This window comes from Oncorhynchus gorbuscha, unplaced genomic scaffold (assembly GCF_021184085.1).
Source record: "Oncorhynchus gorbuscha isolate QuinsamMale2020 ecotype Even-year unplaced genomic scaffold, OgorEven_v1.0 Un_scaffold_1193, whole genome shotgun sequence".
NCBI lineage: Eukaryota > Metazoa > Chordata > Actinopteri > Salmoniformes > Salmonidae > Oncorhynchus > Oncorhynchus gorbuscha.
In genome coordinates, this window is record NW_025746046.1 from 118,709 (window position 1) to 145,213 (window position 26,505).

General features: G+C 49.4%; 1 protein-coding gene across 1 annotated transcript in view; it reads right to left on the reverse strand.

Moving 5' to 3' along the window:
- Positions 1-26,505, reverse strand: part of LOC124021741 (plexin-B2-like) — an 83,728-nt gene that overhangs the window by 56,399 nt on the left and 824 nt on the right. Inside the window, exons 2-6 of the mRNA XM_046336873.1 lie at positions 2,238-2,743; positions 1,739-1,903; positions 1,296-1,550; positions 853-1,050; positions 423-602 (exon numbers count right to left, since the gene is read on the reverse strand). Of these exons, the coding sequence (XP_046192829.1) occupies positions 423-602; positions 853-1,050; positions 1,296-1,550; positions 1,739-1,903; positions 2,238-2,741 (1,302 nt within the window). The 5' untranslated portion in view covers positions 2,742-2,743. The remainder of the gene's footprint in view (positions 1-422; positions 603-852; positions 1,051-1,295; positions 1,551-1,738; positions 1,904-2,237; positions 2,744-26,505) is intronic.

Consider the following 26,505-nt stretch of genomic DNA (forward strand, 5'->3'; position numbering starts at 1 on the left):
GTGCATTTAACTAAGGTAGGTGAGACCAACCACATATCACAGTCAGAGCATTTAACTAAGGTAGGTGAGACCAACCACATATCACAGTCAGTGCATTTAACTAAGGTAGGTGAGACCAACCACATTCTATGAAGATGGTAACTTAACCATTATCTGCAGTTAGGGTCAGCTGTAGTTTTTGAAATAAACATTGCGGTCCGCGCAATTGTTTTTGCAAAGTTGAAAAAAAATGTCACGTAAACTATTTAATTGAACTCGTGTCACAATTTGACATAATGGAAGGCAAACCTTCAGGCTTTAGATGTCATATTGTTCATGGTTTTTCATCCGTTTGTAAGAATTAGTGAACAAAGACCTGATTGGGAGCCAAAAGACCCGGCTCAACGAAAAGACTTGGAATGTCCATCACTGTCAGCTAGTACCTCTCCTAAAGTAGTCCCCAGGAAGGCAACGGCGTGCTCCGTTTCCACAGCGACGGCCACAGCGGTCATCAGGCCCTTCTTGGTGAAAACGGGGTCGGTTGCCAGGGCGAACTCTGCCCTGCTGGCCAGCGGGGAGGGCAGGAACTCAGCACCACACTTTTGATTGGTCACCATGCCCTTCTGAAGAGGGAAGGAATCAATGTCAGATACATTATCTCACTAGTAGGTAGAAGTGATAATGTAGTAGTTAATACATTATATCTACATCCTCTTGTAAATTTCATTGTAGAAGAGCAACGACCATAACGTCAAGGTAAACTAGAAAACCATCAATTGCTTCAAAACTGACAGCACGTACATTCTCGCTCCTCATACCAGAGGACATGCAGTACGACTGCCCTTGACTGGAGGGGCTGGTATGGCTACAAACCTCATTTTCAATTTTACACAGCTCATCTGACTTGGAGGAGTACGGTGAGTAGACAGCAGACTTGTTGTTTATTTGTCCCTTGGTGCTGTAGCAGGCTCCTATGATCTCCACCAGTCTCTGGTTGATGGCCCTCAGTGGGTACATACACACTGCCGAGCTGGAGCTGTCATCGTCCGAGCTGAACACCACAAACACAACCTGACAGGAAAACACCAGTCATTGTTCTTAACTCACTGTTCTCACGGTTCAGACTGGCCTCCTTAAGTAAAGGTGAAATGCCGCTTTATCTGTCCAAACTCATTTGTGAGATTCAATCTTATTCAAACAACTATTTGTCCCCTTAGGGCAATTCTATTAGGGGTCATATCATTGAATTGGGGTATAGAATTGAACTGGTTAGTGGATTAAGTTTAAATTGTTAGAGGGGGAAAATAAATAGATACCTTATCCTGGGCTCCAACCGGTCCGTACCAGCCAGAGGAGCTCATATTCTTGGCCAGGGCTTCTCCTGGGAGGGTCACGTAGGCTGCCTGAACCTTGTTGTACTTGTTCCCCGCGCTGCAGTTCAGCTGGAGCTCTGTGTACGAGTAGTAGTTGTGGTCGTTCTCACACATCCTGGAGATAAAGGTGAAGTTCTTGGTTCCTGAATCCTGGGCGCCCAGGGTTCTGGAGAACAGGAAGTAGACAAAGCCCTCGTCCTGGAAGACGAGAGATGGAAATAGAGGAGAGAGAAAGTGGAAAAAAGGAGAGAATAAGAGTGAGATAGAAGAGAATGAGTTCCATGAATCATTATTCATCTTTCAGTGTCTTTGTAAGGTTGTATTCACAGACAGGCCCTGAGGGGATGTTTCACACTGTGTGTAAAAGGGGTTTCTCCGTCTCTCACCTTGAAGGCGTGTCTGAAGTCATGGAGGTAGCGCAGCGTGAAGGGGTTGGACTGGACGGCCGAGGCCTCGATGATGCTGTCGAACAACACCCAGTCACTATGGACCTGGAGGATACGGGTGCTGATCAGCTTGGTGCTGTCATGGCTGCCGTAGCCCTTAGCCACCTGAAGAGAACAGAGAGGGGCAAATACAAGTTACCATGGTGACCAGGAAGTAAATACAACATGGTTCAGCTTGGTGCAGTCGTGGCTGAAATAACCTTTACACACCTTGGACGAGACCGAGGGAACAGAACTTGGGAAATTCAATTATCTAGCACCTTTACAAGTTTAAATCCCAATACAACATCAGCATTGCGATTGCAACGCCAGGATAGTGGGTTTAATTCCTGGGTCCACCCAATACGTAAAACATTTATACAAGTCACTTTGAATAAAAGTGTCTGCTAAATGACATTATTATGACTGTGCTATATCACGGAGCGGTTCGTCCACCTACCAGGAAGACGGTGAAGTTCCCCTTGTCCTTGTTGAAGTAGTAAGACATGACCCCTACTACCGACACACTCTCCTCAGCACTGGCCACGTACGACTTCTCTCCTTTCGTATCGCTGAAGTACAGCAGCTGCTCCACATTAGACAGGTTCCTCAGAGAACAGATTCCTCTGTACAGACTCCCACACACTATCAAGGTGTCTTTGGATGGATGGATGAGGAGCAGTTTGTTATGGTTGTCTGTCTCCACTGCTTCCTCACAGGAAGTCACGGGCGGGGTACACTGGCGGTTGTCCAGTTCGGGTCCTGTTCTGGTGTGTGCCTCAGGGTGCAGGGATTGGTCCAGTTGGTAGAGGGCATTGACCGTGCCCACGTACAGCCGGCTGGTGATTGGGTCCTGGACTACGTTGTTGATGAGGGTGTCGGAGGTGAACTCGTCGTAGGCGGAGCCGAGGAGGGAGAGAGACAACGTCGCCAAGATGGCAGCCAGGACCCACCGCCACGCCATCTCTGGAGGAGAGGAAGGGAAAAATAATTATATTACTCTTTATAACTTGGTAAAGAAAGAAAGAGAGAGAGGGGAAGGAGTGAGAGGGGGAGAAGAGGAAGGAAGGAAGGAGTGAGAGGGGGAGAAGAGGAAGGAAGGAAGGAGTGAGAGGGGGAGAAGAGGAAGGAAGGAAGGAGTGAGAGGGGGAGAAGAGGAAGGAAGGAGTGAGAGGGGGAGAAGAGGAAGGAAGGAAGGAGTGAGAGGGGGAGAAGAGGAAGGAAGGAAGGAGTGAGAGGGGGAGAAGAGGAAGGAAGGAAGGAAGGAGTGAGAGGGGGAGAAGAGGAAGGAAGGAAGGAGTGAGAGGGGGAGAAGAGGAAGGATGGAAGGAGGAGAGGGGGGAGAAGAGGAAGGAAGGAAGGAGTGAGAGGGGAGAAGAGGAAGGAAGGAAGGAGTGAGAGGGGGAGAAGAGGAAGGAAGGAAGGAGGAGAGGGGGAGAAGAGGAAGGAAGTAAGGAGTGAGAGGGGGGAGAAGAGGAAGGAAGGAAGGAGTGAGAGGGGGAGAAGAGGAAGGAAGGAAGGAGTGAGAGGGGGAGAAGAGGAAGGAAGGAAGGAGTGAGAGGGGGAGAAGAGGAAGGAAGGAAGGAGTGAGAGGGGGAGAAGAGGAAGGAAGGAAGGAGTGAGAGGGGGAGAAGAGGAATGAAGGAAGGAGTGAGAGGGGGAGAAGAGGAAGGAAGGAAGGAGTGAGAGGGGGAGAAGAGGAAGGATGGAAGGAGTGAGAGAGAGGGGGAGAAGAGGAAGGAAGGAAGGAGTAAGAGGGGGAGAAGAGGAAGGAAGGGAGGAGAGGGGGAGAAGAGGAATGAAGGAAGGAGTGAGAGGGGGAGAAGAGGAAGGAAGGAAGGAAGGAGTGAGAGGGGGAGAAGACGAAGGAAGGAGTAAGAGAGGGGGAGAAGAGGAAGGAAGGAGTGAGAGGGGGGAGAAGAGGAAGGAAGGAGTGAGAGGGGGAGAAGAGGAAGGAAGGAGTAAGAGGGGGAGAAGAGGAAGGAAGGAGTGAGAGGGGGAGAAGAGAAAGATAGAAGTGTACAGATAAGGGCAAAATATATAATTAGTTCCTAATCTTAATCATTCCATTCTATTAGTCTTTCTGTGGCTTTGTAACTTAGTCATCACAGACAGGCCTGAGGGGACGTTTCAACAGATAATAAGACATGAAATAAACATGAAGACATTAAGGTTAACAACGTTTAATAACATCCTCTGGTGTATTTTATATATTTTTTAGCACTAAGTTATTCAGTTCTACTTCAGCGTTCCTACCTTCCATTCTTTCATTATTATTCATCCTCATCCTTCCCACTAAATATAAAGGAGGGAAAATCAATTCACCCGCTCCCCAAACTCCCCTCAGATGTTGAGATGTGGATCAGTGAATTTGACACGGCCGATAAAACAAGTTGGGGTTTTTTCAAAAGAAAGAAGCGTATGCAGCATTCGCTTTGCAGGCAAACTCCTCTTCTCTCCTCCCCTCATCCTTTCATCCCTGCCTACAGTTTTTCGGTAGTCAAACTCTCCTGGAATCAAAGGGATTTGAGGAGAGGTTGAGAAGAGTGGCACAGTGCCAAGGTAACAAAGGTGTCCTGTTGCATTATGGGTACGCCCTCAGCATGGGGGCAGAGAAACTCCTCTTTGCAAAAACTCATAACGATTCACAAAATTTTTCCCAAAACTTTTGGGTGGGTTGTTGTGAGACCTAACCAAAAACTTTGGCTGTGACCCAAAGGGAACCCTTTCCGACACGTTCCTTCTGACCCAGAGAACAAAGCAACATCCTCAGACACACGTTAAATTAAGTGTTAAAGATCAGACCACAACACCACCATGATCTCTGGAGTTCTCTATGAGCACTTTGATCTTTACCTGGTTCATAAACCTTTTCATCTCCTTTATTAGGAAGGGATGAAAACAGTCAGTAACTGGGACCGGGCTAAAACATACCTGGGACCGGGCTAAGACATACCTGGGACCGGGCTAAGACATACCTGGGACCGGGCTAAGACATACCTGGGACCGGGCTAAGACATACCTGGGACCGGGCTAAGACATACCTGGGACCGGGCTAAGACATACCTGGGACCGGGCTAAGACATACCTGGGACCGGGCTGAGACATACCTGGGACCGGGCTGAGACATACCTGGGACCGGGCTGAGACATACCTGGGACCGGGCTGAGACATACCTGGGACCGGGCTGAGACATACCTGGGACCGGGCTGAGACATACCTGGGACCGGGCTGAGACATACCTGGGACCGGGCTGAGACATACCTGGGACCGGGCTGAGACATACCTGGGACCGGGCTGAGACATACCTGGGACCGGGCTAAGACAGCTCTGGGACCGGGCTAAGACAGCTCTGGGACCGGGCTAAGACAGCTCTGGGACCGGGCTAAGACATACCTGGGACCGGGCTAAGACATACCTGGGACCGGGCTAAGACATACCTGGGCCCGGGCTAAGACATACCTGGGACCGGGCTAAGACATACCTGGGACCGGGCTAAGACAGCTCTGGGACCGGGCTAAGACAGCTCTGGGACCCGGCTAAGACAGCTCTGGGACCGGGCTAAGACAGCTCTGGGACCGGGCTAAGAAATACCTGGGACCGGGCTAAGACATACCTGGGACCGGGCTAAGACATACCTGGGACCGGGCTAAGACATACCTGGGACCGGGCTAAGACATACCTGGGACCGGGCTAAGACATACCTGGGACCGGGCTAAGACATACCTGGGACCGGGCTAAGACAGATCTGGGACCGGGCTAAGACAGATCTGGGACCGGGCTAAGACAGATCTGGGACCGGGCTAAGACAGATCTGGGACCGGGCTAAGACATACCTGGGACCGGGCTAAGACATACCTGGGACCGGGCTAAGACATACCTGGGACCGGGCTAAGACAGATCCGGGACCAAGTCAATAATTGATATTTTGCTCCATACTTCCAGATGATTTACCACTCAGCAGGGAGGCTGCTGGAGCGGGGTCTAAATATCCATATATTTATATGTACATATTCTTATTCATTCCTTTACACTTGTGTGTACAAGGTAGTTATTAAGTTAAATTACTTGTTAGATATTACTGCATGGTGGGAACCAGAAGCACAAACATTTCTCTACGCTCACATTTACATCTGCTCACCATGTGTATGTGACCAATACAATTTGATTTGATGGCTCCTCCCCAGGCACTGATGCAAATCATGAAGACATTTACAATATACCAACACTGCCTGCCTTTTAAGTTCTCTCTCAGGGGATTAGGTAGAAGGCACACCTGATGTTCTGCCAGAAGCAGCCCAACAGGAACAGCTCAACAGAGAAACACAATGTTCTGTTCTACTCCTCTGTTCCATTGTCTTCTGTTCTGTTCCACTGTCCTGTTCTCCTCTGTTCTGTATTAGTAAGACGGTGTATTCTTACCCAAGGCAACCCAGATATGACTTCTGTTCTGTTCTCCTCTGTTCTGTATTAGTAAGACGGTGTGTTCTTACCCAAGGCAACCCAGATATGACTACTGTCCTGTTCTCCTCTGTTCTGTATTAGTAAGACGGTGTGTTCTTACCCAAGGCAACCCAGATATGACTACTGTCCTGTTCTCCTCTGTTCTGTATTAGTAAGACGGTGTGTTCTTACCCAAGGCAACCCAGATATGACTACTGTCCTGTTCTCCTCTGTTCTGTATTAGTAAGACGGTGTGTTCTTACCCAAGGCAACCCAGATATGACTACTGTCCTGTTCTCCTCTGTTCTGTATTAGTAAGACGGTGTGTTCTTGCCCAAGGCAACCCAGATATGACTTCAGTCCGTTCCTGAAATACCTCTGTGGGAACAACGTGATAATATCTCAGTGAGTTCTGGGGCTTGTCAGGACACTTAAGCCCATGAGGAGAATGAAGTTACATTTACACACTGACTTAAGGTCAGTTGGTATTTCGCCTCCTAACAGAAGTTAAGGAAGCTATGTAAGTAAGCTGATTTTGGACCTGTGACAAAGGGCAACTTCTACAGACACACAGAGTAACAGCTCTGACTCAGTCTTGAAGGCTTTTGAAGAAAACAAACAGTCCTAAAAGCTCTATACATGGTGTTAGAGCTCAGACCACCACAATGATGATGATGATGATGGTCTACAGTATTAACCTCTTGAACCTCTGGGGGCAGTATTTCAGTTTTGGACGAAAAACGTTCCTGTTTTAAACAAGATTTTTATTCACGAAAAGATGCTCGACTATGCATATAATTGACAGCTTTGGAAAGAAAACACTTTGACGTTTCCAAAACTGCAAAGATATTGTCTGTGAGTATCACAGAACTAATGCTACAGGCGAAACCAAGATTAAATTTCATACAGGAAGTGAGCCAGATTTTTAATGCGCTGTGTTCCAATGTCTCCTTATATGGCTGTGAATGCGCAAGGAATGAGCCTACACTTTCTGTCGTTTCCCCAAGGTGTCTGAGGCATTGTGACGTATTTGTAGGCATATCATTGGAAAATTGACCATAAGAGACGACATTTACCAGGTGTCCGCTCGGTGTCCTCCGTCGAAACTATTGTGTAATCTCCAGGTGCGTGCATTTTTCCATTTTGTTCAGATGAGAAACCAAACTGCCACGAGTGACTTATCATCGAATAGATATGTGAAAAACACCTTGAGGATTGATTCTAAACAACGTTTGCCATGTTTCTGTCAATATTATGTTGTTAATTTGGAAAAAAGTTTGCCGTTGTAATGACTGAATTTTCGGGGGTTTTTCTTAGCCAAACGTGATGAACAAAACGGAGCGATTTCTCCTACACAAATAATCTTTTTGGAAAAACTGAACATTTGCTATCTAACAGAGAGTCTCCTCATTGAAAACATCCAAAGTTCTTCAAAGGTAAATGATTTTATTTGAATGCTTTTCTTGTTTTTGTGAAAATGTTGCTCCCGGATACGGGATTGCTCATCGCAACAGGTTAATCAGTGCATAACAACGTTTAATGAGGACAGAACAGAGGGACAGAGTGAGAATCAACACAAACTGGGACTCAGGCTCTGCCCTCCAGTCTCCTCACAAAAGCCAAAGTGAAGTAAGCTCTCTGAGAAACCATTACGAGGGACATATGATGAAATAGAGCTAGACACCACAGTGGCAGCTCTCACTGGGTCTTTGATATGATGAAATAGTAGAGCTAGACACCACAGTGGCAGCTCTCACTGGGTCTTTGATATGATGAAATAGTAGAGCTAGACACCACAGTGGCAGCTCTCACTGGGTCTTTGATATGATGAAATAGTAGAGCTAGACACCACAGTGGCAGCTCTCACTGGGACTTTGTGATTGTTGGAGTCCAGTTCCAGATTAGAGCTGGGTAACTGTCCCATGAACTCCCTACCCCCCCCCCCTCCCTGCCTCCCCACCCCCACATGTCATCAGTGCTATGGGTAGATGTCTCCTAAGATGCCTGCACAGCATTGCACTGTGTGTCACGTGATGGGGCTGCATTAGTTGTCATTGTCAGCACTCAGAGTGTTGTGAGGCGCTGCATGACGACCGTCACTCATCAGGCTGTGTGTTCCTTCATCAGAACAAGGCTGAACATTTGATTCCTCTTTCACAACTCTGGACAAAACCTTCTCTCTCGGCTGCTTAGCCCACACAACTCCAAAAGAACACACACAGCAGAAATATTTTAGTCATAATATAAGTCATATAAACCATGTGTGATGTGGTTTCTCATATTGCAATGTGACCGTCTGACTGACTGGGGGTTGGAGAGATTTGGGTTGTGGGTTTCAGAGATTCGGCCTATGGGTTTCTGTGTGTGTGTGTGTGTGTGTGTGTGTGTGTGTGTGTGTGTGTGTGTGTGTGTGTGTGTGTGTGTGTGTGTGTGTGTGTGTGTGTGTGTGTGTGTGTGTGTGTGTGTGTGTGTGTGTGTGTGTGTGTGTGTGTGTGTGTGTGTGTGTGTGTGTGTGTGTGTGTGTGTGTGTGTGTGTGTGTGTGTGTGTAAAAACATGAGCTGGCGCACACCCAGGAAAATGTGTTTGTGTGGAGGTGCTGACTAAAAGGCAAATAAACTATGAACTATCAAAGTAAACATCGTTGCAGACTATGAACTCCCAGCAGTTTACTGGTATTTACCAACGTTTCGGCATCACCGTGCCTTTATCAAGGTAATGTCACCAACACTTGAACCAGGTTAAGTAGACAAACAGTGCATTTGGTGCAACCAATGACAATAGTCAGGGGTGAAACTGTATATAAAAAATACAAATACATTTAAAGTATATGGCATATTAAATATATTATGCTATTGTCATCATATAGAAACATCATGGAATATTGTACATGGAATTAGCATCAACATACATTATTGTTTAACTCAATTTCACATAATTGTTACGTATTTAATTTCATATTTGTTACATGTAATATTTTGGTTCAACCTTAATGTATTATGAGCATCATCAACAGGGGGAACATATTAGGTGTTCGCTAATAAACTGTAGAAAGAATATCCATTTATAAGATTTGTTCCTAAGAACGGCCTGAGATCAAAGTCAATATTCAGACCAGTAAGGGTCAATGTTTTTAGACAGGATATCCAACCTACAGTGTGTGTGTGTGTGTGGTTGTGTGTGTGTGTGTGTGTGGTTGTGTGTGTGTGTGTGTGTGTGTGTGTGTGTGCATCTCAGTGTGTGTTCATCTGTGTGTGTGTGCGTGTGTGTGTATGTGTGTGTGTGTGTGTGTGTGTGTGTGTGTGTGTGTGTGTGTGTGTGTGTGTGTGTGTGTGTGTGTGTGTGTGTGTGTGTGTGTGTGTGTGTGTGTGTGTGTGTGTGTGTGTGTGTGTGTGTGTGTGTGTGAGTGAGTGAGTGAGTGAGTGAGTGAGTGAGTGAGTGAGTGAGTGAGTGAGTGAGTGAGTGAGTGAGTGAGTGAGTGAGTGAGTCCATGTGCAGTCTGTGTCAGTGTTACTCTATGATTTAATACTGTGTAAAGCTATACTCTATCCTCTCTGGGCTGAGGTAATTAGCCCCGTTGCCCTGCTGTTAACCTCCAATGTCCTGTAATGTGTGAGAGACAGCTGCTTCCAATCAACACACGCGCAAAGGTTAAAGTGATTACTCTTCCTGTAAAGAAATCAGCTTGGTCCGGTTTCCCACCACCTTATACGGTCGTTCCACCTAAATTAAGAGGATATGGACACACACCATCTCAGAATGTTCTGAAATCCTTTCTGTTGTTACAAACAGATATGATTACCATTCCTGAAACATTTTGTTGAAATATAATTTGATCTCCAAATTGGTCATTTTAATTTCTAGGATTCATAAAATAAAATAAGTCCTCTCACTGTCAACTGAGTTTATTTTCAGCAAACTTATCATGTGTAAATATTTTGTATGAACATAAGATTACACAACTAAGACATAAACTGAACAAGTTCCACAGACATGTGACTAACAGAAATGGAATAATGTGTCCCTGAACAAAGAGGGGATCAAAATCAAAAGTAACAGTCAATATCTGATGTGGCCACCAGCTGCATTAAGTACTGCAGTGCATCTCCTCATGGACTGCACCAGATTTGCAAATTCTTGCTGCGAGATGTTACCCCACTCTTCCACCAAGGCACCTGCAAGTTCCCGGACATTAATGGGGGGAATGTCCCTAGCCCTCACCCTCCAATCCACCACGTCACAGACATGCTCAATGGGATTGAGATCCGGGCTGTTCGCTGGCCATGGCAGAACACTAACATTCCTGTCTTGCAGGAAATCACGCACAGAACGAGCAGTATGGCTGGTGGCATTGTCATGCTGGAGGGTCATGTCAGGATGAGCCTGCAGGAAGGGTACCACATAAGGGACGAGGATGTCTTCCCTGTAAAGCACAGCGTTGAGATTGCCTGCAATGACAACAAGCTCAGTCCGATGATGCTGTGACACACCGCCCCCAGACCATGACGGACCCTTCACCTCCAAATCGATCCCGCTCCAGAGTACAGGCCTCGGTGTAACCCCTGGTGAGACAAAACCGCGACTCGTCTGTGAAGAGCACTTTCTGCCAGTCCTTTCTGGTCCAGCGATGGTGGGTTTGTGCCCATAGGCGACCATGTTGCCAGTAATGTCTGGTGAGGACATGCCTTACAACAGGTCTACAAGCCCACAGTTCAGCCTCTCTCAGCCTATTGCGGACAGTCTGAGCACTGATGGAGGGATTGTGCGTTCCTGGTGTAACTCAGGCAAACATCTCATCTGTTTCTAACAAAGGATTTCAGAATAATCTGACATGGTGGGGCTCATGGCTTGTTGAAATGACATGGAACAACCTGTCTGTCATCACAAACCATTCCCAGATCCATTCCCAATGGAGCCAGACCAGGACTCCCAGTCAGGGTTGTGAAGGAGAAGTTAACCGAGCAGGGAATGTTCTGGGGTCTGTTCTCAGTATCCCCTTTGATCTCAATCCATATGGAGCCTACGCCAGGATAATCACATTCTATAGAGAGAGCCTACGCCAGGATAATCACATTCTATAGAGAGCCTACGCCAGGATAATCACATTCTATAGAGAGAGCCTACGCCAGGATAATCACATTCTATAGAGAGCCTACGCCAGGATAATCACATTCTATAGAGAGAGCCTACGCCAGGATAATCACATTCTATAGAGAGAGCCTACGCCAGGATAATCACATTCTATGGAGAGAGCCTACGCCAGGATAATCACATTCTATAGAGAGAGCCTACGCCAGGATAATCACATTCTATAGAGAGAGCCTACGCCAGGATAATCACATTCTATAGAGAGCCTACGCCAGGATAATCACATTCTATAGAGAGAGCCTACGCCAGGATAATCACATTCTATAGAGAGCCTACGCCAGGATAATCACATTCTATAGAGAGCCTACGCCAGGATAATCACATTCTATAGAGAGCCTACGCCAGGATAATCACATTCTATAGAGAGCCTACGCCAGGATAATCACATTCTATAGAGAGAGCCTACGCCAGGATAATCACATTCTATAGAGAGAGCCTACGCCAGGATAATCACATTCTATAGAGAGCCTACGCCAGGATAATCACATTCTATAGAGAGAGCCTACGCCAGGATAATCACATTCTATAGAGAGCCTACGCCAGGATAATCACATTCTATACAGAGAGCCTACACCAGGATAATCACATTCTATAGAGAGCCTACGCCAGGATAATCACATTCTATAGAGAGCCTACGCCAGGATAATCACATTATTTAGAGAGAGCCTACGCCAGGATAATCACATTCTATAGAGAGAGCCTACGCCAGGATAATCACATTCTATACAGAGAGCCTACGCCAGGATAATCACATTCTATACAGAGAGCCAACGCCAGCATAATCACATTCTATAGAGAGAGCCTACGCCAGGATAATCACATTCTATAGAGAGAGCCTACGCCAGGATAATCACATTCTATAGAGAGAGCCTACACCAGGATAATCACATTCTATAGAGAGCCTACGCCAGGACAATCACATTCTATAGAGAGCCTACGTCAGGATAATCACATTCTATACAGAGAGCCTACGCCAGGATAATCACATTCTATACAGACAGCCTACGCCAGGATAAACACATTCTATAGAGAGAGCCTACGCCAGGATAATCACATTCTATACAGAGAGCCTACGTCAGGATTATCACATTCTATAGAGAGAGCCTACGCCAGGATAATCACATTCTATGGAGAGCCTACGCCAGGATAATCACATTCTATGGAGAGCCTACACCAGGATAATCACATTCTATACAGAGAGCCTACGCCACGATAATCACATTCTATACAGACAGCCTACGCCAGGATAAACACATTCTATAGAGAGAGCCTGCGTCAGGATAATCACATTCTATAGAGAGAGCCTACTGGAGGGATGGAGCAGACGACCATGTCTGTGTCGATGCCTAGCATCACTGCCTTCATCCTGGGTACTGACGGCACCAAGCCCCCCTGCCTCCATGTAGATACTGTACGGTTTGATAATGAAAGCTGTTGGTCGACTGCGTTTCTCTGAATAGCGTCATTCATACAGGTAGTTCAGACAATGGATGGAGTTATTTAAAGCTGGAACTACCCACCGTTGGTTTAACTGAAGAACACAAAATCACTCATTATGTCTTCAACCTCTGATACAAGACATCTACCGCAAGACAACGATGTCCACCGCAAGACAACGATGTCCACCGCAAGACAACGACGTCCACCGCAAGACAACGACGTCCACCGCAAGACAACGACGTCTACCGCAAGACAACGACGTCTACCGCAAAGACGTCCACCGCAAGACAAAGACGTCCACCGCAAGACAAAGACATCCACCGTAAGACAACGATGTCCACCGCAAGACAAAGACGTCTACCGCAAAGACGTCCACCGCAAGACAAAGACGTCCACCGCAAGACAAAGACGTCCACCGCAAGACAAAGACGTCCACCGCAAGACAAAGACGTCCACCGCAAGACAAAGACGTCCACCGCAAGACAAAGACGCCCACCGCAAGACAAAGACGCCCACCGCAAGACAAAGACGTCCACCGCAAGACAAAGACGCCCACCGCAAGACAAAGACGTCCACCGCAAGACAAAGACGTCCACCGCAAGACAAAGACGTCCACCGCAAGACAAAGACGTCTACCGCAAAGACGTCCACCGCAAGACAAAGACATCCACCGCAAGACAAAGACATCCACCGCAAGACAAAGACATCCACCGCAAGACAAAGACGCCCACCGCAAGACAAAGACGTCCACCGCAAGACAAAGACGCCCACCGCAAGACAACGACGCCCACCGCAAGACAAAGACGCCCACCGCAAGACAAAGACGCCCACCGCAAGACAAAGACGCCCACCGCAAGACAAAGACATCCACCGCAAGACAAAGACATCCACCGCAAGACAAAGACATCCACCGCAAGACAAAGACATCCACCGCAAGACAAAGACATCCACCGCAAGACAAAGACATCCACCGCAAGACAAAGACGTCCACCGTAAGACAAAGACGTCCACCGCAAGACAAAGACGTCCACCGCAAGACAAAGACGTCCACCGCAAGACAAAGACGTCCACCGCAAGACAAAGACGTCCACCGCAAGACAAAGACGTCTACCGCAAAGACGTCTACCGCAAAGACGTCCACCGCAAGACAAAGACGTCCACCGCAAGACAACGATGTCCACTGCAAGACAAAGACGTCTACCGCAAAGACGTCCACCGCAAGACAAAGACGTCCACCGCAAGACAAAGACGTCCACCGCAAGACAAAGACATCTACCGCAAAGACGTCCACCGCAAGACAAAGACGCCCACCGCAAGACAAAGACGCCCACCGCAAGACAAAGACGCCCACCGCAAGACAAAGACGCCCACCGCAAGACAAAGACGTCCACCGCAAGACAAAGACGCCCACCGCAAGACAAAGACGCCCACCGCAAGACAAAGACGCCCACCGCAAGACAAAGATCCACCGCAAGACAAAGACGCCCACCGCAAGACAAAGACGTCCACCGCAAGACAAAGACGTCCACCGCAAGACAAAGACGTCCACCGCAAGACAAAGACGCCCACCGCAAGACAAAGACGCCCACCGCAAGACAAAGACGCCCACCGCAAGACAAAGACGCCCACCGCAAGACAAAGACGCCCACCGCAAGACAAAGACGCCCACCGCAAGACAAAGACGCCCACCGCAAGACAAAGACGTCCACCGCAAGACAAAGACGTCCACCGCAAGACAAAGACGCCCACCGCAAGACAAAGACGTCCACCGCAAGACAAAGACGTCCACCGCAAAGACAAAGACGTCTACCGCAAAGACGTCTACCGCAAAGACGTCTACCGCAAAGACGTCTACCGCAAAGACGTCTACCGCAAAGACGTCTACCGCAAAGACGTCTACCGCAAAGACGTCTACCGCAAAGACGTCCACCGCAAAGACGTCCACCGCAAGACAAAGACGTCCACCGCAAGACAAAGACGTCCACCGCAAGACAAAGACGTCCACCGCAAGACAAAGACGTCCACCGCAAGACAAAGACGTCTACCGCAAAGACGTCCACCGCAAGACAAAGACGCCCACCGCAAGACAAAGACGTCCACCGCAAGACAAAGACGCCCACCGCAAGACAAAGACGTCTACCGCAAGACAAAGACGTCTACCGCAAGACAAAGACGTCTACCGCAAGACAAAGACGTCTACCGCAAGACAAAGACGTCTACCGCAAGACAAAGACGTCTACCGCAAGACAAAGACGTCTACCGCAAGACAAAGACGTCTACCGCAAGACAAAGACGTCCACCGCAAGACAAAGACGTCCACCGCAAGACAAAGACGTCCACCGCAAGACAAAGACGTCCACCGCAAGACAAAGACGTCCACCGCAAGACAAAGACGTCCACCGCAAGACAAAGACGTCCACCGCAAGACAAAGACGTCCACCGCAAGACAAAGACGTCCACCGCAAGACAAAGACGTCCACCGCAAGACAAAGACGTCTACCGCAAAGACGTCTACCGCAAAGACGTCTACCGCAAAGACATCCACCGCAAAGACGTCCACCGCAAGACAAAGACGTCCACCGCAAGACAAAGACGTCCACCGCAAGACAAAGACGTCTACCGCAAGACAAAGACGTCTACCGCAAGACAAAGACGTCTACCGCAAGACAAAGACGTCTACCGCAAGACAAAGACGTCTACCGCAAGACAAAGACGTCTACCGCAAGACAAAGACGTCTACCGCAAGACAAAGACGTCTACCGCAAGACAAAGACGTCTACCGCAAGACAAAGACGTCTACCGCAAGACAAAGACGTCTACCGCAAGACAAAGACGTCTACCGCAAGACAAAGACGTCTACCGCAAGACAAAGACGTCTACCGCAAGACAAAGACGCCTACCGCAAGACAAAGACGTCTACCGCAAGACAAAGACGTCTACCGCAAGACAAAGACGTCTACCGCAAGACAAAGACGCCCTACCGCAAGACAAAGACGTCCACCGCAAGACAAAGACGCCCACCGCAAGACAAAGACGCCCACCGCAAGACAAAGACGTCCACCGCAAGACAAAGACGTCCACCGCAAGACAAAGACGTCCACCGCAAGACAAAGACGTCCACCGCAAGACAAAGACGTCCACCGCAAGACAAAGACGTCCACCGCAAAGACAAAGACGTCCACCGCAAAGACAAAGACGTCCACCGCAAAGACGTCTACCGCAAAGACGTCCACCGCAAAGACGTCCACCGCAAAGACAAAGACGTCTACCGCAAGACAAAGACGTCTACCGCAAGACAAAGACGTCTACCGCAAGACAAAGACGTCTACCGCAAGACAAAGACGTCTACCGCAAGACAAAGACGTCTACCGCAAGACAAAGACGTCTACCGCAAGACAAAGACGTCTACCGCAAGACAAAGACGTCTACCGCAAGACAAAGACGTCCACCGCAAGACAAAGACGTCCACCGCAAGACAAAGACGTCCACCGCAAGACAAAGACGTCCACCGCAAGACAAAGACGTCCACCGCAAGACAAAGACGTCCACCGCAAAGACAAAGACGTCTACCGCAAAGACGTCTACCGCAAAGACGTCCACCGCAAAGACGTCCACCGCAAAGACAAAGACGTCTACCGCAAGACAAAGACGTCTACCGCAAGACAAAGACGTCTACCGCAAGACAAAGACGTCTACCGCAAGACAAAGACGTCTACCGCAAGACAAAGACGTCTACCGCAAAGACAAAGACGTCCACCGCAAAGACAAAGACGTCCACCGCAAAGACAAAGACGTCTACCGCAAAGACGTCTACCGCAAAGACGTCCACCGCAAAGACGTCTACCGCAAAGACGTCCACCGCAAAGACGTCCACCGCAAAGACAAAGACGTCTACCGCAAGACAAAGACGTCTACCGCAAGACAAAGACGTCTACCGCAAGACAAAGACGTCTACCGCAAGACAAAGACGTCTACCGCAAGACAAAGACGTCTACCGCAAGACAAAGACGTCTACCGCAAGACAAAGACGTCTACCGCAAGACAAAGACGTCTACCGCAAGACAAAGACGTCTACCGCAAGACAAAGACGTCTACCGCAAGACAAAGACGTCTACCGCAAGACAAAGACGTCCACCGCAAGACAACGACGTCCACCGCAAGACAAAGACGTCCACCGCAAGACAAAGACGTCTACCGCAAGACAAAGACGTCTACCGCAAGACAAAGACGTCTACCGCAAGACAAAGACGCCTACCGCAAGACAAAGACGTCTACCGCAAGACAAAGACATCCATTTGTACATGGATCAAAAACAATGTGTGTCTTTAAGGGACGAAGTGTTTTACACACACACACATTAGGGGTGTAACAGTACACACACACACACATTAGGGGTGTACCAGTACATGTATTAGCACCGAACCGCTCAGTACAGGGACCTCGGTTCAGTCTGCACTGTGAACTCTAGTACATTAAAATGTAAACGCTAGGCCTATAGGATATGCCAACGCTGCGTTGTAGGCCTCTTGAATACATCTAAGCTGAAAAAACATTTCAGGATATTCCATTAAAACAGGAGCCTGTACGCCCACGCTGGAACCAACATTTAAATCTCAACAGACGCATTTCCAACTGTCTTTTTGTGAGGCGCAGCCGGGAGCTGCTTCTTTATGACGGAGAGAGTTGGATCAACCAGGAGGATGCGCCATCGTTTAAAGTCTTCACGTTGGGAACATGTTGGCTTCCCAGCAGATTAGAACTACAATGAACAGAGAGTGTGTCACCACTGCTCAACCAGAACAGTCTATGCAGCTGCCAACACCTCAAACAGGTAGACACATTTACACTGTCGTCACCCCAGTATTCCCCCGGAGCAAACAACAAAACTACCGTCTCCCCTCTGGCCAAAGAAATGACAAGAGTGGAGGATGTGTTTTATAGTGGAGGATGTGTTTTATAGTGGAGGATGTGTTTTATAGTGGTGGATGTGTTTTATAGTGGAGGATGTGTTTTATAGTGGAGGATGTGTTTTATAGTGGAGGATGTGTTTTATAGTGGAGGATGTGGTTTATAGTGGTGGATGTGTTTTATAGTGGAGGATGTGTTTTATAGTGGAGGATGTGTTTTATAGTGGAGGATGTGTTTTATAGTGGATGATGTGTTTTATAGTGGATGATGTGTTTTATAGTGGATGATGTGTTTTATAGTGGAGGATGTGTTTTATAGTGGATGATGTGTTTTATAGTGGATGATGTGTTTTATAGTGGATGATGTGTTTTATAGTGGAGGATGTGTTTTATAGTGGAGGATGTGTTTTATAGTGGAGGATGTGTTTTATAGTGGATGATGTGTTTTATAGTGGTGGATGTGTTTTATAGTGGAGGATGTGTTTTATAGTGGAGGATGTGTTTTATAGTGGTGGATGTGTTTTATAGTGGAGGATGTGGTTTATAGTGGAGGATGTGTTTTATAGTGGATGATGTGTTTTATAGTGGAGGGTGTGTTTTATAGTGGAGGGATGTGTTTTATAGTGGATGATGTGTTTTATAGTGGAGGATGTGTTTTATAGTGGAGGATGATGTGTTTTATAGTGGAGGATGTGTTTTATAGTGGAGGATGTGTTTTATAGTGGAGGATGTGTTTTATAGTGGAGGATGTGTTTTATAGTGGAGGATGTGTTTTATAGTGGATGATGTGTTTTATAGTGGATGATGTGTTTTATAGTGGAGGATGTGTTTTATAGTGGAGGATGTGGAGGTGTTTTATAGTGGAGGATGTGTTTTATAGTGGAGGATGTGTTTTATAGTGGAGGATGTGTTTTATAGTGGAGGATGTGTTTTATAGTGGAGGATGTGTTTTATAGTGGAGGATGTGTTTTATAGTGGAGGATGTGTTTTATAGTGGAGGATGTGTTTTATAGTGGAGGATGTGTTTTATAGTGGAGGATGTGTTTTATAGTGGAGGATGTGTTTTATAGTGGAGGATGTGTTTTATAGTGGAGGATGTGTTTTATAGTGGAGGATGTGTTTTATAGTGGAGGATGTGGTTTATAGTGGTGGATGTGTTTTATAGTGGAGGATGTGTTTTATAGTGGAGGATGTGGTTTATAGTGGAGGATGTGTTTTATAGTGGATGATGTGTTTCATAGTGGAGGATGTGTTTTATAGTGGTGGATGTGTTTTATAGTGGTGGATGTGTTTTATAGTGGAGGATGTGTTTAATAGTGGAGGATGTGTTTTATAGTGGTGGATGTGTTTAATAGTGGTGGATGTGGTTTATAGTGGTGGATGTGTTTTATAGTGGAGGATGTGTTTTATAGTGGAGGATGTGTTTTATAGTGGATGATGTGTTTTATAGTGGATGATGTGTTTCATAGTGGAGGATGTGCACCCATTGTCAGTGGTTGTGAAGAATAGGGGGTTTCAGCACCTCGTGAAATAGCTCAAGCGACGTTATGAATTTCGTCCACTCACACACATTTCAGCAAATAGGGAGTACCTGCTCTATAGAAGCAAGTGTCATGACGTTGGCCTCTTTGGGTATAGCAAGCCCCATCCCCGTCTCCCTGCCTCCCCCTTTCCTCCTTCAACTAGGTTGCTGTGGTCAGAGAGACGTTGTAAATTCCTGAGGATCTCCTCATGGACACACAGTATAGAGAGAGTCAATTTTCATAGAGGACAAAGGAAATCCTTCCACCTCACAGAGCTTGAGGTACGAACAAATTTCATGTTCCGGAGAAAGTATGTATAAGTGTATAAGACAGTAGTTTTGGAATTGTTAGTTAGATTACTTGTTGGTTATCACTGCATTGTCGGAACTAGAAGCACAAGCATTTTGCTACACTCGCATTAACATCTGCTAACCATGTGTATGTGACAAATAAAATTTGATTTGATTTGATTTGATTTAAAAGATCGGTGAAGAATCCAGCTACAAACTGGTCCGTTTGTTACAACTTGGGGCTCATGGGACACGGTGTGGCCACATTACCATAACGCTGTTTATATAACAGCCTCAGATATGAGGTTTACATCTAATTGTTGTATAAGATGAATGAGTGAGTATGATACTGTTTGTATAACTGTGTATGATTTTGGACTGTTTAATGAAGAAAAATACAATTCCCTTTTGATTTGAACTAAATGAGCGGCCCCTGAGCCCAGTTAGGGTCAGGCATCCTGGGACTGGCCTTACAGGACTAAAGATCACATCTGTAATCAGGAAGAACAACACTTAAATAAACCAGAAATAACTACAGTAACTGTAGGCATTTCACTTCCACTGTACCAAAACAAACTCCAAAGCAATACATACCAAACTGTGGGTCTGGTGAACAGTTACACCCCTAGCGCGCGCGCACACACACACACACACACACACACACACACACACACACACACACACACACACACACACACACACACACACACACACACACACACACACACAGATTAAAAGGCTGCGTTACGCAAATGTAATTTTCTCTGGTGTATGGCCTTCTCTCGCTTCACGCAAGGATGAATAATAACTGCACTGTGGAGCAACCCCCCATTTTATTAACCTGGCCGAGATAGACCCCTACGACTGTGTGTGTGTGTGTGTGTGTGTGTGTGTGTGTGTGTGTGTGTGTGTGTGTGTGTGTGTGTGTGTGTGTGTGTGTGTGTGTGTGTGTGTGTGTGTGTGTGTGTGTGTGTGTGTGTGTGTGTTCCCACTCCGCTCCACCCTGAGAGATGTAATGTCTGCCAACCAGAGTAATTATGACTGGATTCCAATGGGGAAACACGGAACCAACGGTTGCACTGCCTCCTATTCAAAATGTGCAAATTAAACTTTAATCTATTCATTGTGCAGTTGAGTTGAGTTCATCATTCTGTTCCAGTGACTAGGACAAGAAGCGAGCGAGAGAGGTAGAGAGAGAGAGAGAGAGTGAGAGAGGTAGACAGAGAGAGAGAGAGAGAGAGGGGTAGAGAGAGAGAGAGAGAGAGAGAGAGAGAGAGGTAGAGAGGTAGAGAGGTAGAGAGGTAGAGAGGTAGAGAGGTAGAGAGGTAGAGAGGTAGAGAGGTAGAGAGGTAGAGAGGTAGAGAGGTAGAGAGGTAGAGAGGTAGAGATAGAGAGATAGAGAGATAGAGAGATAGAGAGATAGAGAGGTAGAGAGGTAGAGAGGTAGAGAGAGAGAGAGAGAGAGAGAGAGAGAGAGAGAGAGAGAGAGAGAGAGAGAGAGAGCGAGCGAGCGAGCGAGGTAGACAGAGAGAGAGAGAGCGAGAGAGGTAGACAGAGAGAGAGAGAGCGAGAGAGGTAGACAGAGAGAGAGAGAGCGAGAGAGGTAGACAGAGAGCGAGAGAGCGAGGTTACATACGGAGAGTGAGAGAGAAATAGGAGAGAGGTTACACACAGAGAACGAGAGAGAAATAGGAAAGAGGTTACACACAGAGAACGAGAGAGAAATAGGAGAGAGGGTACACAGAGAGAACGAGAGAAATAGGAGAGAGGGTACACAGAGAGAACGAGAGAAATAAGAGAGATTACACACAGAGAACGAGAGAGAAATAGGAGAGAGGTTACACACAGAGAACGAGAGAGAAATAGGAGAGAGGTTACACACAGAGAACGAGAGAGAAATAGGAGAGAGGTTACATACAGAGAACGAGAGAGAAATAGAGAGAGGTTACACACAGAGAACGAGAGAGAAATAGGAGAGAGGGTACACACAGAGAACGAGAGAAATAGGAGAGGTTACACACAGAGAGAACGAGAGAAATAGGAGAGAGGTTACACACAGAGAGAACGAGAGAAATAGGAGAGAGGGTACACAGAGAGAGAACGAGAGAGAAATAGGAGAGAGGGTACACACAGAGAGAACGAGAGAAATAGGAGAGAGGGTACACAGAGAGAGAACGAGAGAAATAGGAGAGAGGTTACACACAGAGAGAACGAGAGAAATAGGAGAGAGGGTACACAGAGAGAGAACGAGAGAGAAATAGGAGAGAGGGTACACACAGAGAGAGCAGAGTTCTGCACAGCACCACGTTAACAATTATTATTATTATTATTATTATTATTATTATTATTATTATTAACAAGGCTGTCTTTGTTTCTCCATTTGAGGGATTGTTCCTCTGCTGCCCCAGGTAGCCCAGCACAGGAAGAAAGAGAACTCTCATTCCTCTGGACATTCTAGGATTTACTGCAACTATCCTTACTAGGGGATTCAACAGAGAAGTAAAGACTATCTGAACAGACATGATACCTCTGGAACACAACTGGAGACTAGAACTGACAGGGCTGAAGAGACTGGAGAACATAGAAAAAAAGGTGATTGAAGGCATCATAAGGGTAAAGAAAAAACAAGAGGAGAGGAAAGAGAGAGAAGAGGAGATGAGGAGAGGAGATGGGACAGAGAGAAGAGGAGAGGTGATGAGAGATGAGGGGGCGGAGAGAAGACGAGAGGTGAGGGGACGGAGAGAAGAGGTGAGAAGGGGGACGGAGAGAAGAGGTGAGAAGGGGGACGGAGAGAAGACGAGAGGTGAGGGGGCGGAGAGAAGACGAGAGGTGAGGGGACGGAGAGAAGAGGTGAGAAGGGGGACGGAGAGAAGACGAGAGGTGAGGGGACGGAGAGAAGACGAGAGGTGAGGGGACGGAGAGAAGACGAGAGGTGAGGGGACGGAGAGAAGAGGTGAGGAGAGGTGAGGGGACGGAGAGAAGAGGTGAGAAGGGGGACGGAGAGAAGAGGAGAGGTGGGGGGACGGAGAGAAGAGGAGAGTGGGGGGACGGAGAGAAGAGGAGAGGTAGGGGGATGGAGAGAAGAGGTGAGGTGGGGGGACGGAGAGAAGAGGTGAGGAGAGGTGAGGGGCGGAGAAAAGAGGTGAGGTGGGGGGACGGGAGAGAAGAGGTGAGGTGGGGGACGGAGAGAAGAGGAGAGGTGAGGGGACGGAGAGAAGAGGTGAGGGGACGGAGAGAAGAGGAGAGGTGAGGGGACGGAGAGAAGAGGTGAGGGGACGGAGAGAAGAGGAGAGGTGAGGGGACGGAGAGAAGAGGTGAGGGGACGGAGAGAAGAGGAGAGGTGAGGGGACGGAGAGAAGAGGTGAGGGGACGGAGAGAAGAGGAGAGGTGAGGGGACGGAGAGAAGAGGAGAGGTGAGGGACGGAGAGAAGAGGTGAGGGGACGGAGAGAAGAGGTGAGGGGACGGAGAGAAGAGGAGAGGGGACGGAGAGAAGAGGTGAGGGACGGAGAGAAGAGGTGAGGGGACGGAGAGAAGAGGAGAGGGGACGGAGAGAAGAGGTGAGGGGACGGAGAGAAGAGGTGAGGGGACGGAGAGAAGAGGAGAGGGACGGAGAGAAGAGGAGAGGGGACGGAGAGAAGAGGTGAGGGGACGGAGAGAAGAGGAGAGGGGACGGAGAGAAGAGGTGAGGGGACGGAGAGAAGAGGAGAGGTGAGGGGACGGAGAGAAGAGGTGAGGGGACGGAGAGAAGAGGTGAGGGGACGGAGAGAAGAGGTGAGGGGACGGAGAGAAGAGGTGAGGGGACGGAGAGAAGAGGTGAGGGGACGGAGAGAAGAGGTGAGGGGACGGAGAGAAGAGGTGAGGGGACGGAGAGGAGAGGTGAGGGGACGGAGAGAAGAGGAGAGGTGATGAGAGGGGACGGAGAGGTGATGAGAGGTGAGGGGACGGAGAGAAGACGAGAGGTGAGAGGACGGAGAGAAGACGAGTGGTGAGGGGACGGAGAGGAGAGAAGACGAGTGGTGAGGGGACGGAGAGAAGAGGTGAGGTGGGGGGACTGATAGAAGAGGAGAGGTGGGGGGACTGATAGAAGAGGAGAGGTGGGGGGACGGAGAGAAGAGGAGAGGTGGGGGGACGGAGAGAAGGGGAGAGGTGGGGGGACGGAGAGAAGAGGAGAGGTGAGGGGGACGGAGAAAAGAGGAGAGGTGAGGGGGACGGAGAGGTGAGGGGACGGAGAGAAGAGGAGATGTGAGGGGGACGGAGAGAAGAGGAGAGGTGAGGGGACGGAGAGAAGAGGAGAGGTGAGGGGGACGGAGAGAAGAGGAGAGATGGCGGAGAGAAGAGGAGAGGTGAGGGGACGGAGAGAAGAGGAGAGGTGAGGGGACGGAGAGAAGAGGAGAGGTGAGGGGACGGAGAGAAGAGGAGAGGTGAGGGGGACGGAGAGAAGAGGAGAGGTGAGGGGGACGGAGAGAAGAGGAGAGGTGAGGGGACGGAGAGAAGAGGAGAGGTGGGGGACGGAGAGAAGAGGAGAGGTGGGGGGACGGAGAGAAGAGGTGAGGAGAGGTGAGGGGCGGAGAGAAGAGGCGAGGAGAGGTGAGGGGCGGAGAGAAGAGGAGAAGTGGGGGACCGGAGAGAAGAGGAGAGGTGGGGCGACGGAGAGAAGAGGAGAGGTGAGGGGACGGAGAGAAGAGGTGAGGGGACGGAGAGAAGAGGTGAGGGGACGGAGAGAAGAGGAGAGGTGAGGGGACGGAGAGAAGAGGTGAGGGGACGGAGAGAAGAGGAGAGGTGAGGGGACGGAGAGAAGAGGAGAGGTGAGGGGACGGAGAGAAGAGGTGAGGGGACGGAGAGAAGAGGTGAGGGGACGGAGAGAAGAGGAGAGGTGAGGGGACGGAGAGAAGAGGTGAGGGGACGGAGAGAAGAGGTGAGGGGACGGAGAGAAGAGGAGAGATGGCGGAGAGAAGAGGAGAGGTGAGGGGACGGAGAGAAGAGGTGAGGGGACGGAGAGAAGAGGTGAGGGGACGGAGAGAAGAGGAGAGATGGCGGTGAGAAGAGGAGAGGTGGCGGAGAGAAGAGGATAGGTGAGGGGACGGAGAGAAGAGGAGAGGTGAGGGGACGGAGAGAAGAGGTGAGGGGACGGAGAGAAGAGGTGAGGGGACGGAGAGAAGAGGTGAGGGGACGGAGAGGAGAGGTGAGGGGACGGAGAGAAGAGGAGAGGTGAGGGGACGGAGAGGTGATGAGAGGTGAGGGGACGGAGAGAAGACGAGAGGTGAGAGGACGGAGAGAAGACGAGTGGTGAGGGGACGGAGAGGAGAGAAGACGAGTGGTGAGGGGACGGAGAGAAGAGGTGAGGTGGGGGGACTGATAGAAGAGGAGAGGTGGGGGGACTGATAGAAGAGGAGAGGTGGGGGACGGAGAGAAGAGGAGAGGTGGGGGGACGGAGAGAAGGGGAGAGGTGGGGGGACGGAGAGAAGAGGAGAGGTGAGGGGGACGGAGAAAAGAGGAGAGGTGAGGGGGACGGAGAGGTGAGGGGACGGAGAGAAGAGGAGATGTGAGGGGGACGGAGAGAAGAGGAGAGGTGAGGGGACGGAGAGAAGAGGAGAGGTGAGGGGACGGAGAGAAGAGGAGAGGTGAGGGGGACGGAGAGAAGAGGAGAGATGGCGGAGAGAAGAGGAGAGGTGAGGGGACGGAGAGAAGAGGAGAGGTGAGGGGACGGAGAGAAGAGGAGAGGTGAGGGGACGGAGAGAAGAGGAGAGGTGAGGGGGACGGAGAGAAGAGGAGAGGTGAGGGGGACGGAGAGAAGAGGAGAGGTGAGGGGACGGAGAGAAGAGGAGAGGTGGGGGGACGGAGAGAAGAGGAGAGGTGGGGGGACGGAGAGAAGAGGTGAGGAGAGGTGAGGGGCGGAGAGAAGAGGCGAAGTGGGGGACCGGAGAGAAGAGGAGAGGTGGGGCGACGGAGAGAAGAGGAGAGGTGAGGGGACGGAGAGAAGAGGTGAGGGGACGGAGAGAAGAGGTGAGGGGACGGAGAGAAGAGGAGAGGTGAGGGGACGGAGAGAAGAGGTGAGGGGACGGAGAGAAGAGGTGAGGTGAGGGGACGGAGAGAAGAGGTGAGGGACGGAGAGAAGAGGAGAGGTGAGGGGACGGAGAGAAGAGGTGAGGGGACGGAGAGAAGAGGAGAGGTGAGGGGACGGAGAGAAGAGGAGAGGTGAGGGACGGAGAGAAGAGGTGAGGGGACGGAGAGAAGAGGTGAGGGGACGGAGAGAAGAGGTGAGGGGACGGAGAGAAGAGGAGAGGTGAGGGGACGGAGAGAAGAGGTGAGGGACGGAGAGAAGAGGTGAGGGGACGGAGAGAAGAGGAGAGGTGAGGGGACGGAGAGAAGAGGTGAGGGGACGGAGAGAAGAGGAGAGGTGAGGGGACGGAGAGAAGAGGAGAGGTGAGGGGACGGAGAGAAGAGGTGAGGGACGGAGAGAAGAGGTGAGGGGACGGAGAGAAGAGGAGAGGTGAGGGGACGGAGAGAAGAGGTGAGGGGACGGAGAGAAGAGGTGAGGGGACGGAGAGAAGAGGAGAGATGGCGGAGAGAAGAGGATAGGTGAGGGGACGGAGAGAAGAGGTGAGGGGACGGAGAGAAGAGGTGAGGGACGGAGAGAAGAGGTGAGGGGACGGAGAGAAGAGGTGAGGGGGAGAGAAGAGGTGAGGGGACGGAGAGAAGAGGTGAGGGGACGGAGAGAAGAGGTGAGGGGACGGAGAGAAGAGGTGAGGGACGGAGAGAAGAGGTGAGGGGACGGAGAGAAGAGGTGAGGGGACGGAGAGAAGAGGTGAGGGGACGGAGAGAAGAGGTGAGGGGACGGAGAGAAGAGGTGAGGGGACGGAGAGGAGAGGTGAGGGGACGGAGAGAAGAGGAGAGGTGAGGGGACGGAGAGAAGAGGAGAGGTGAGGGGACGGAGAGGTGATGAGAGGTGAGGGGACGGAGAGAAGACGAGAGGTGAGA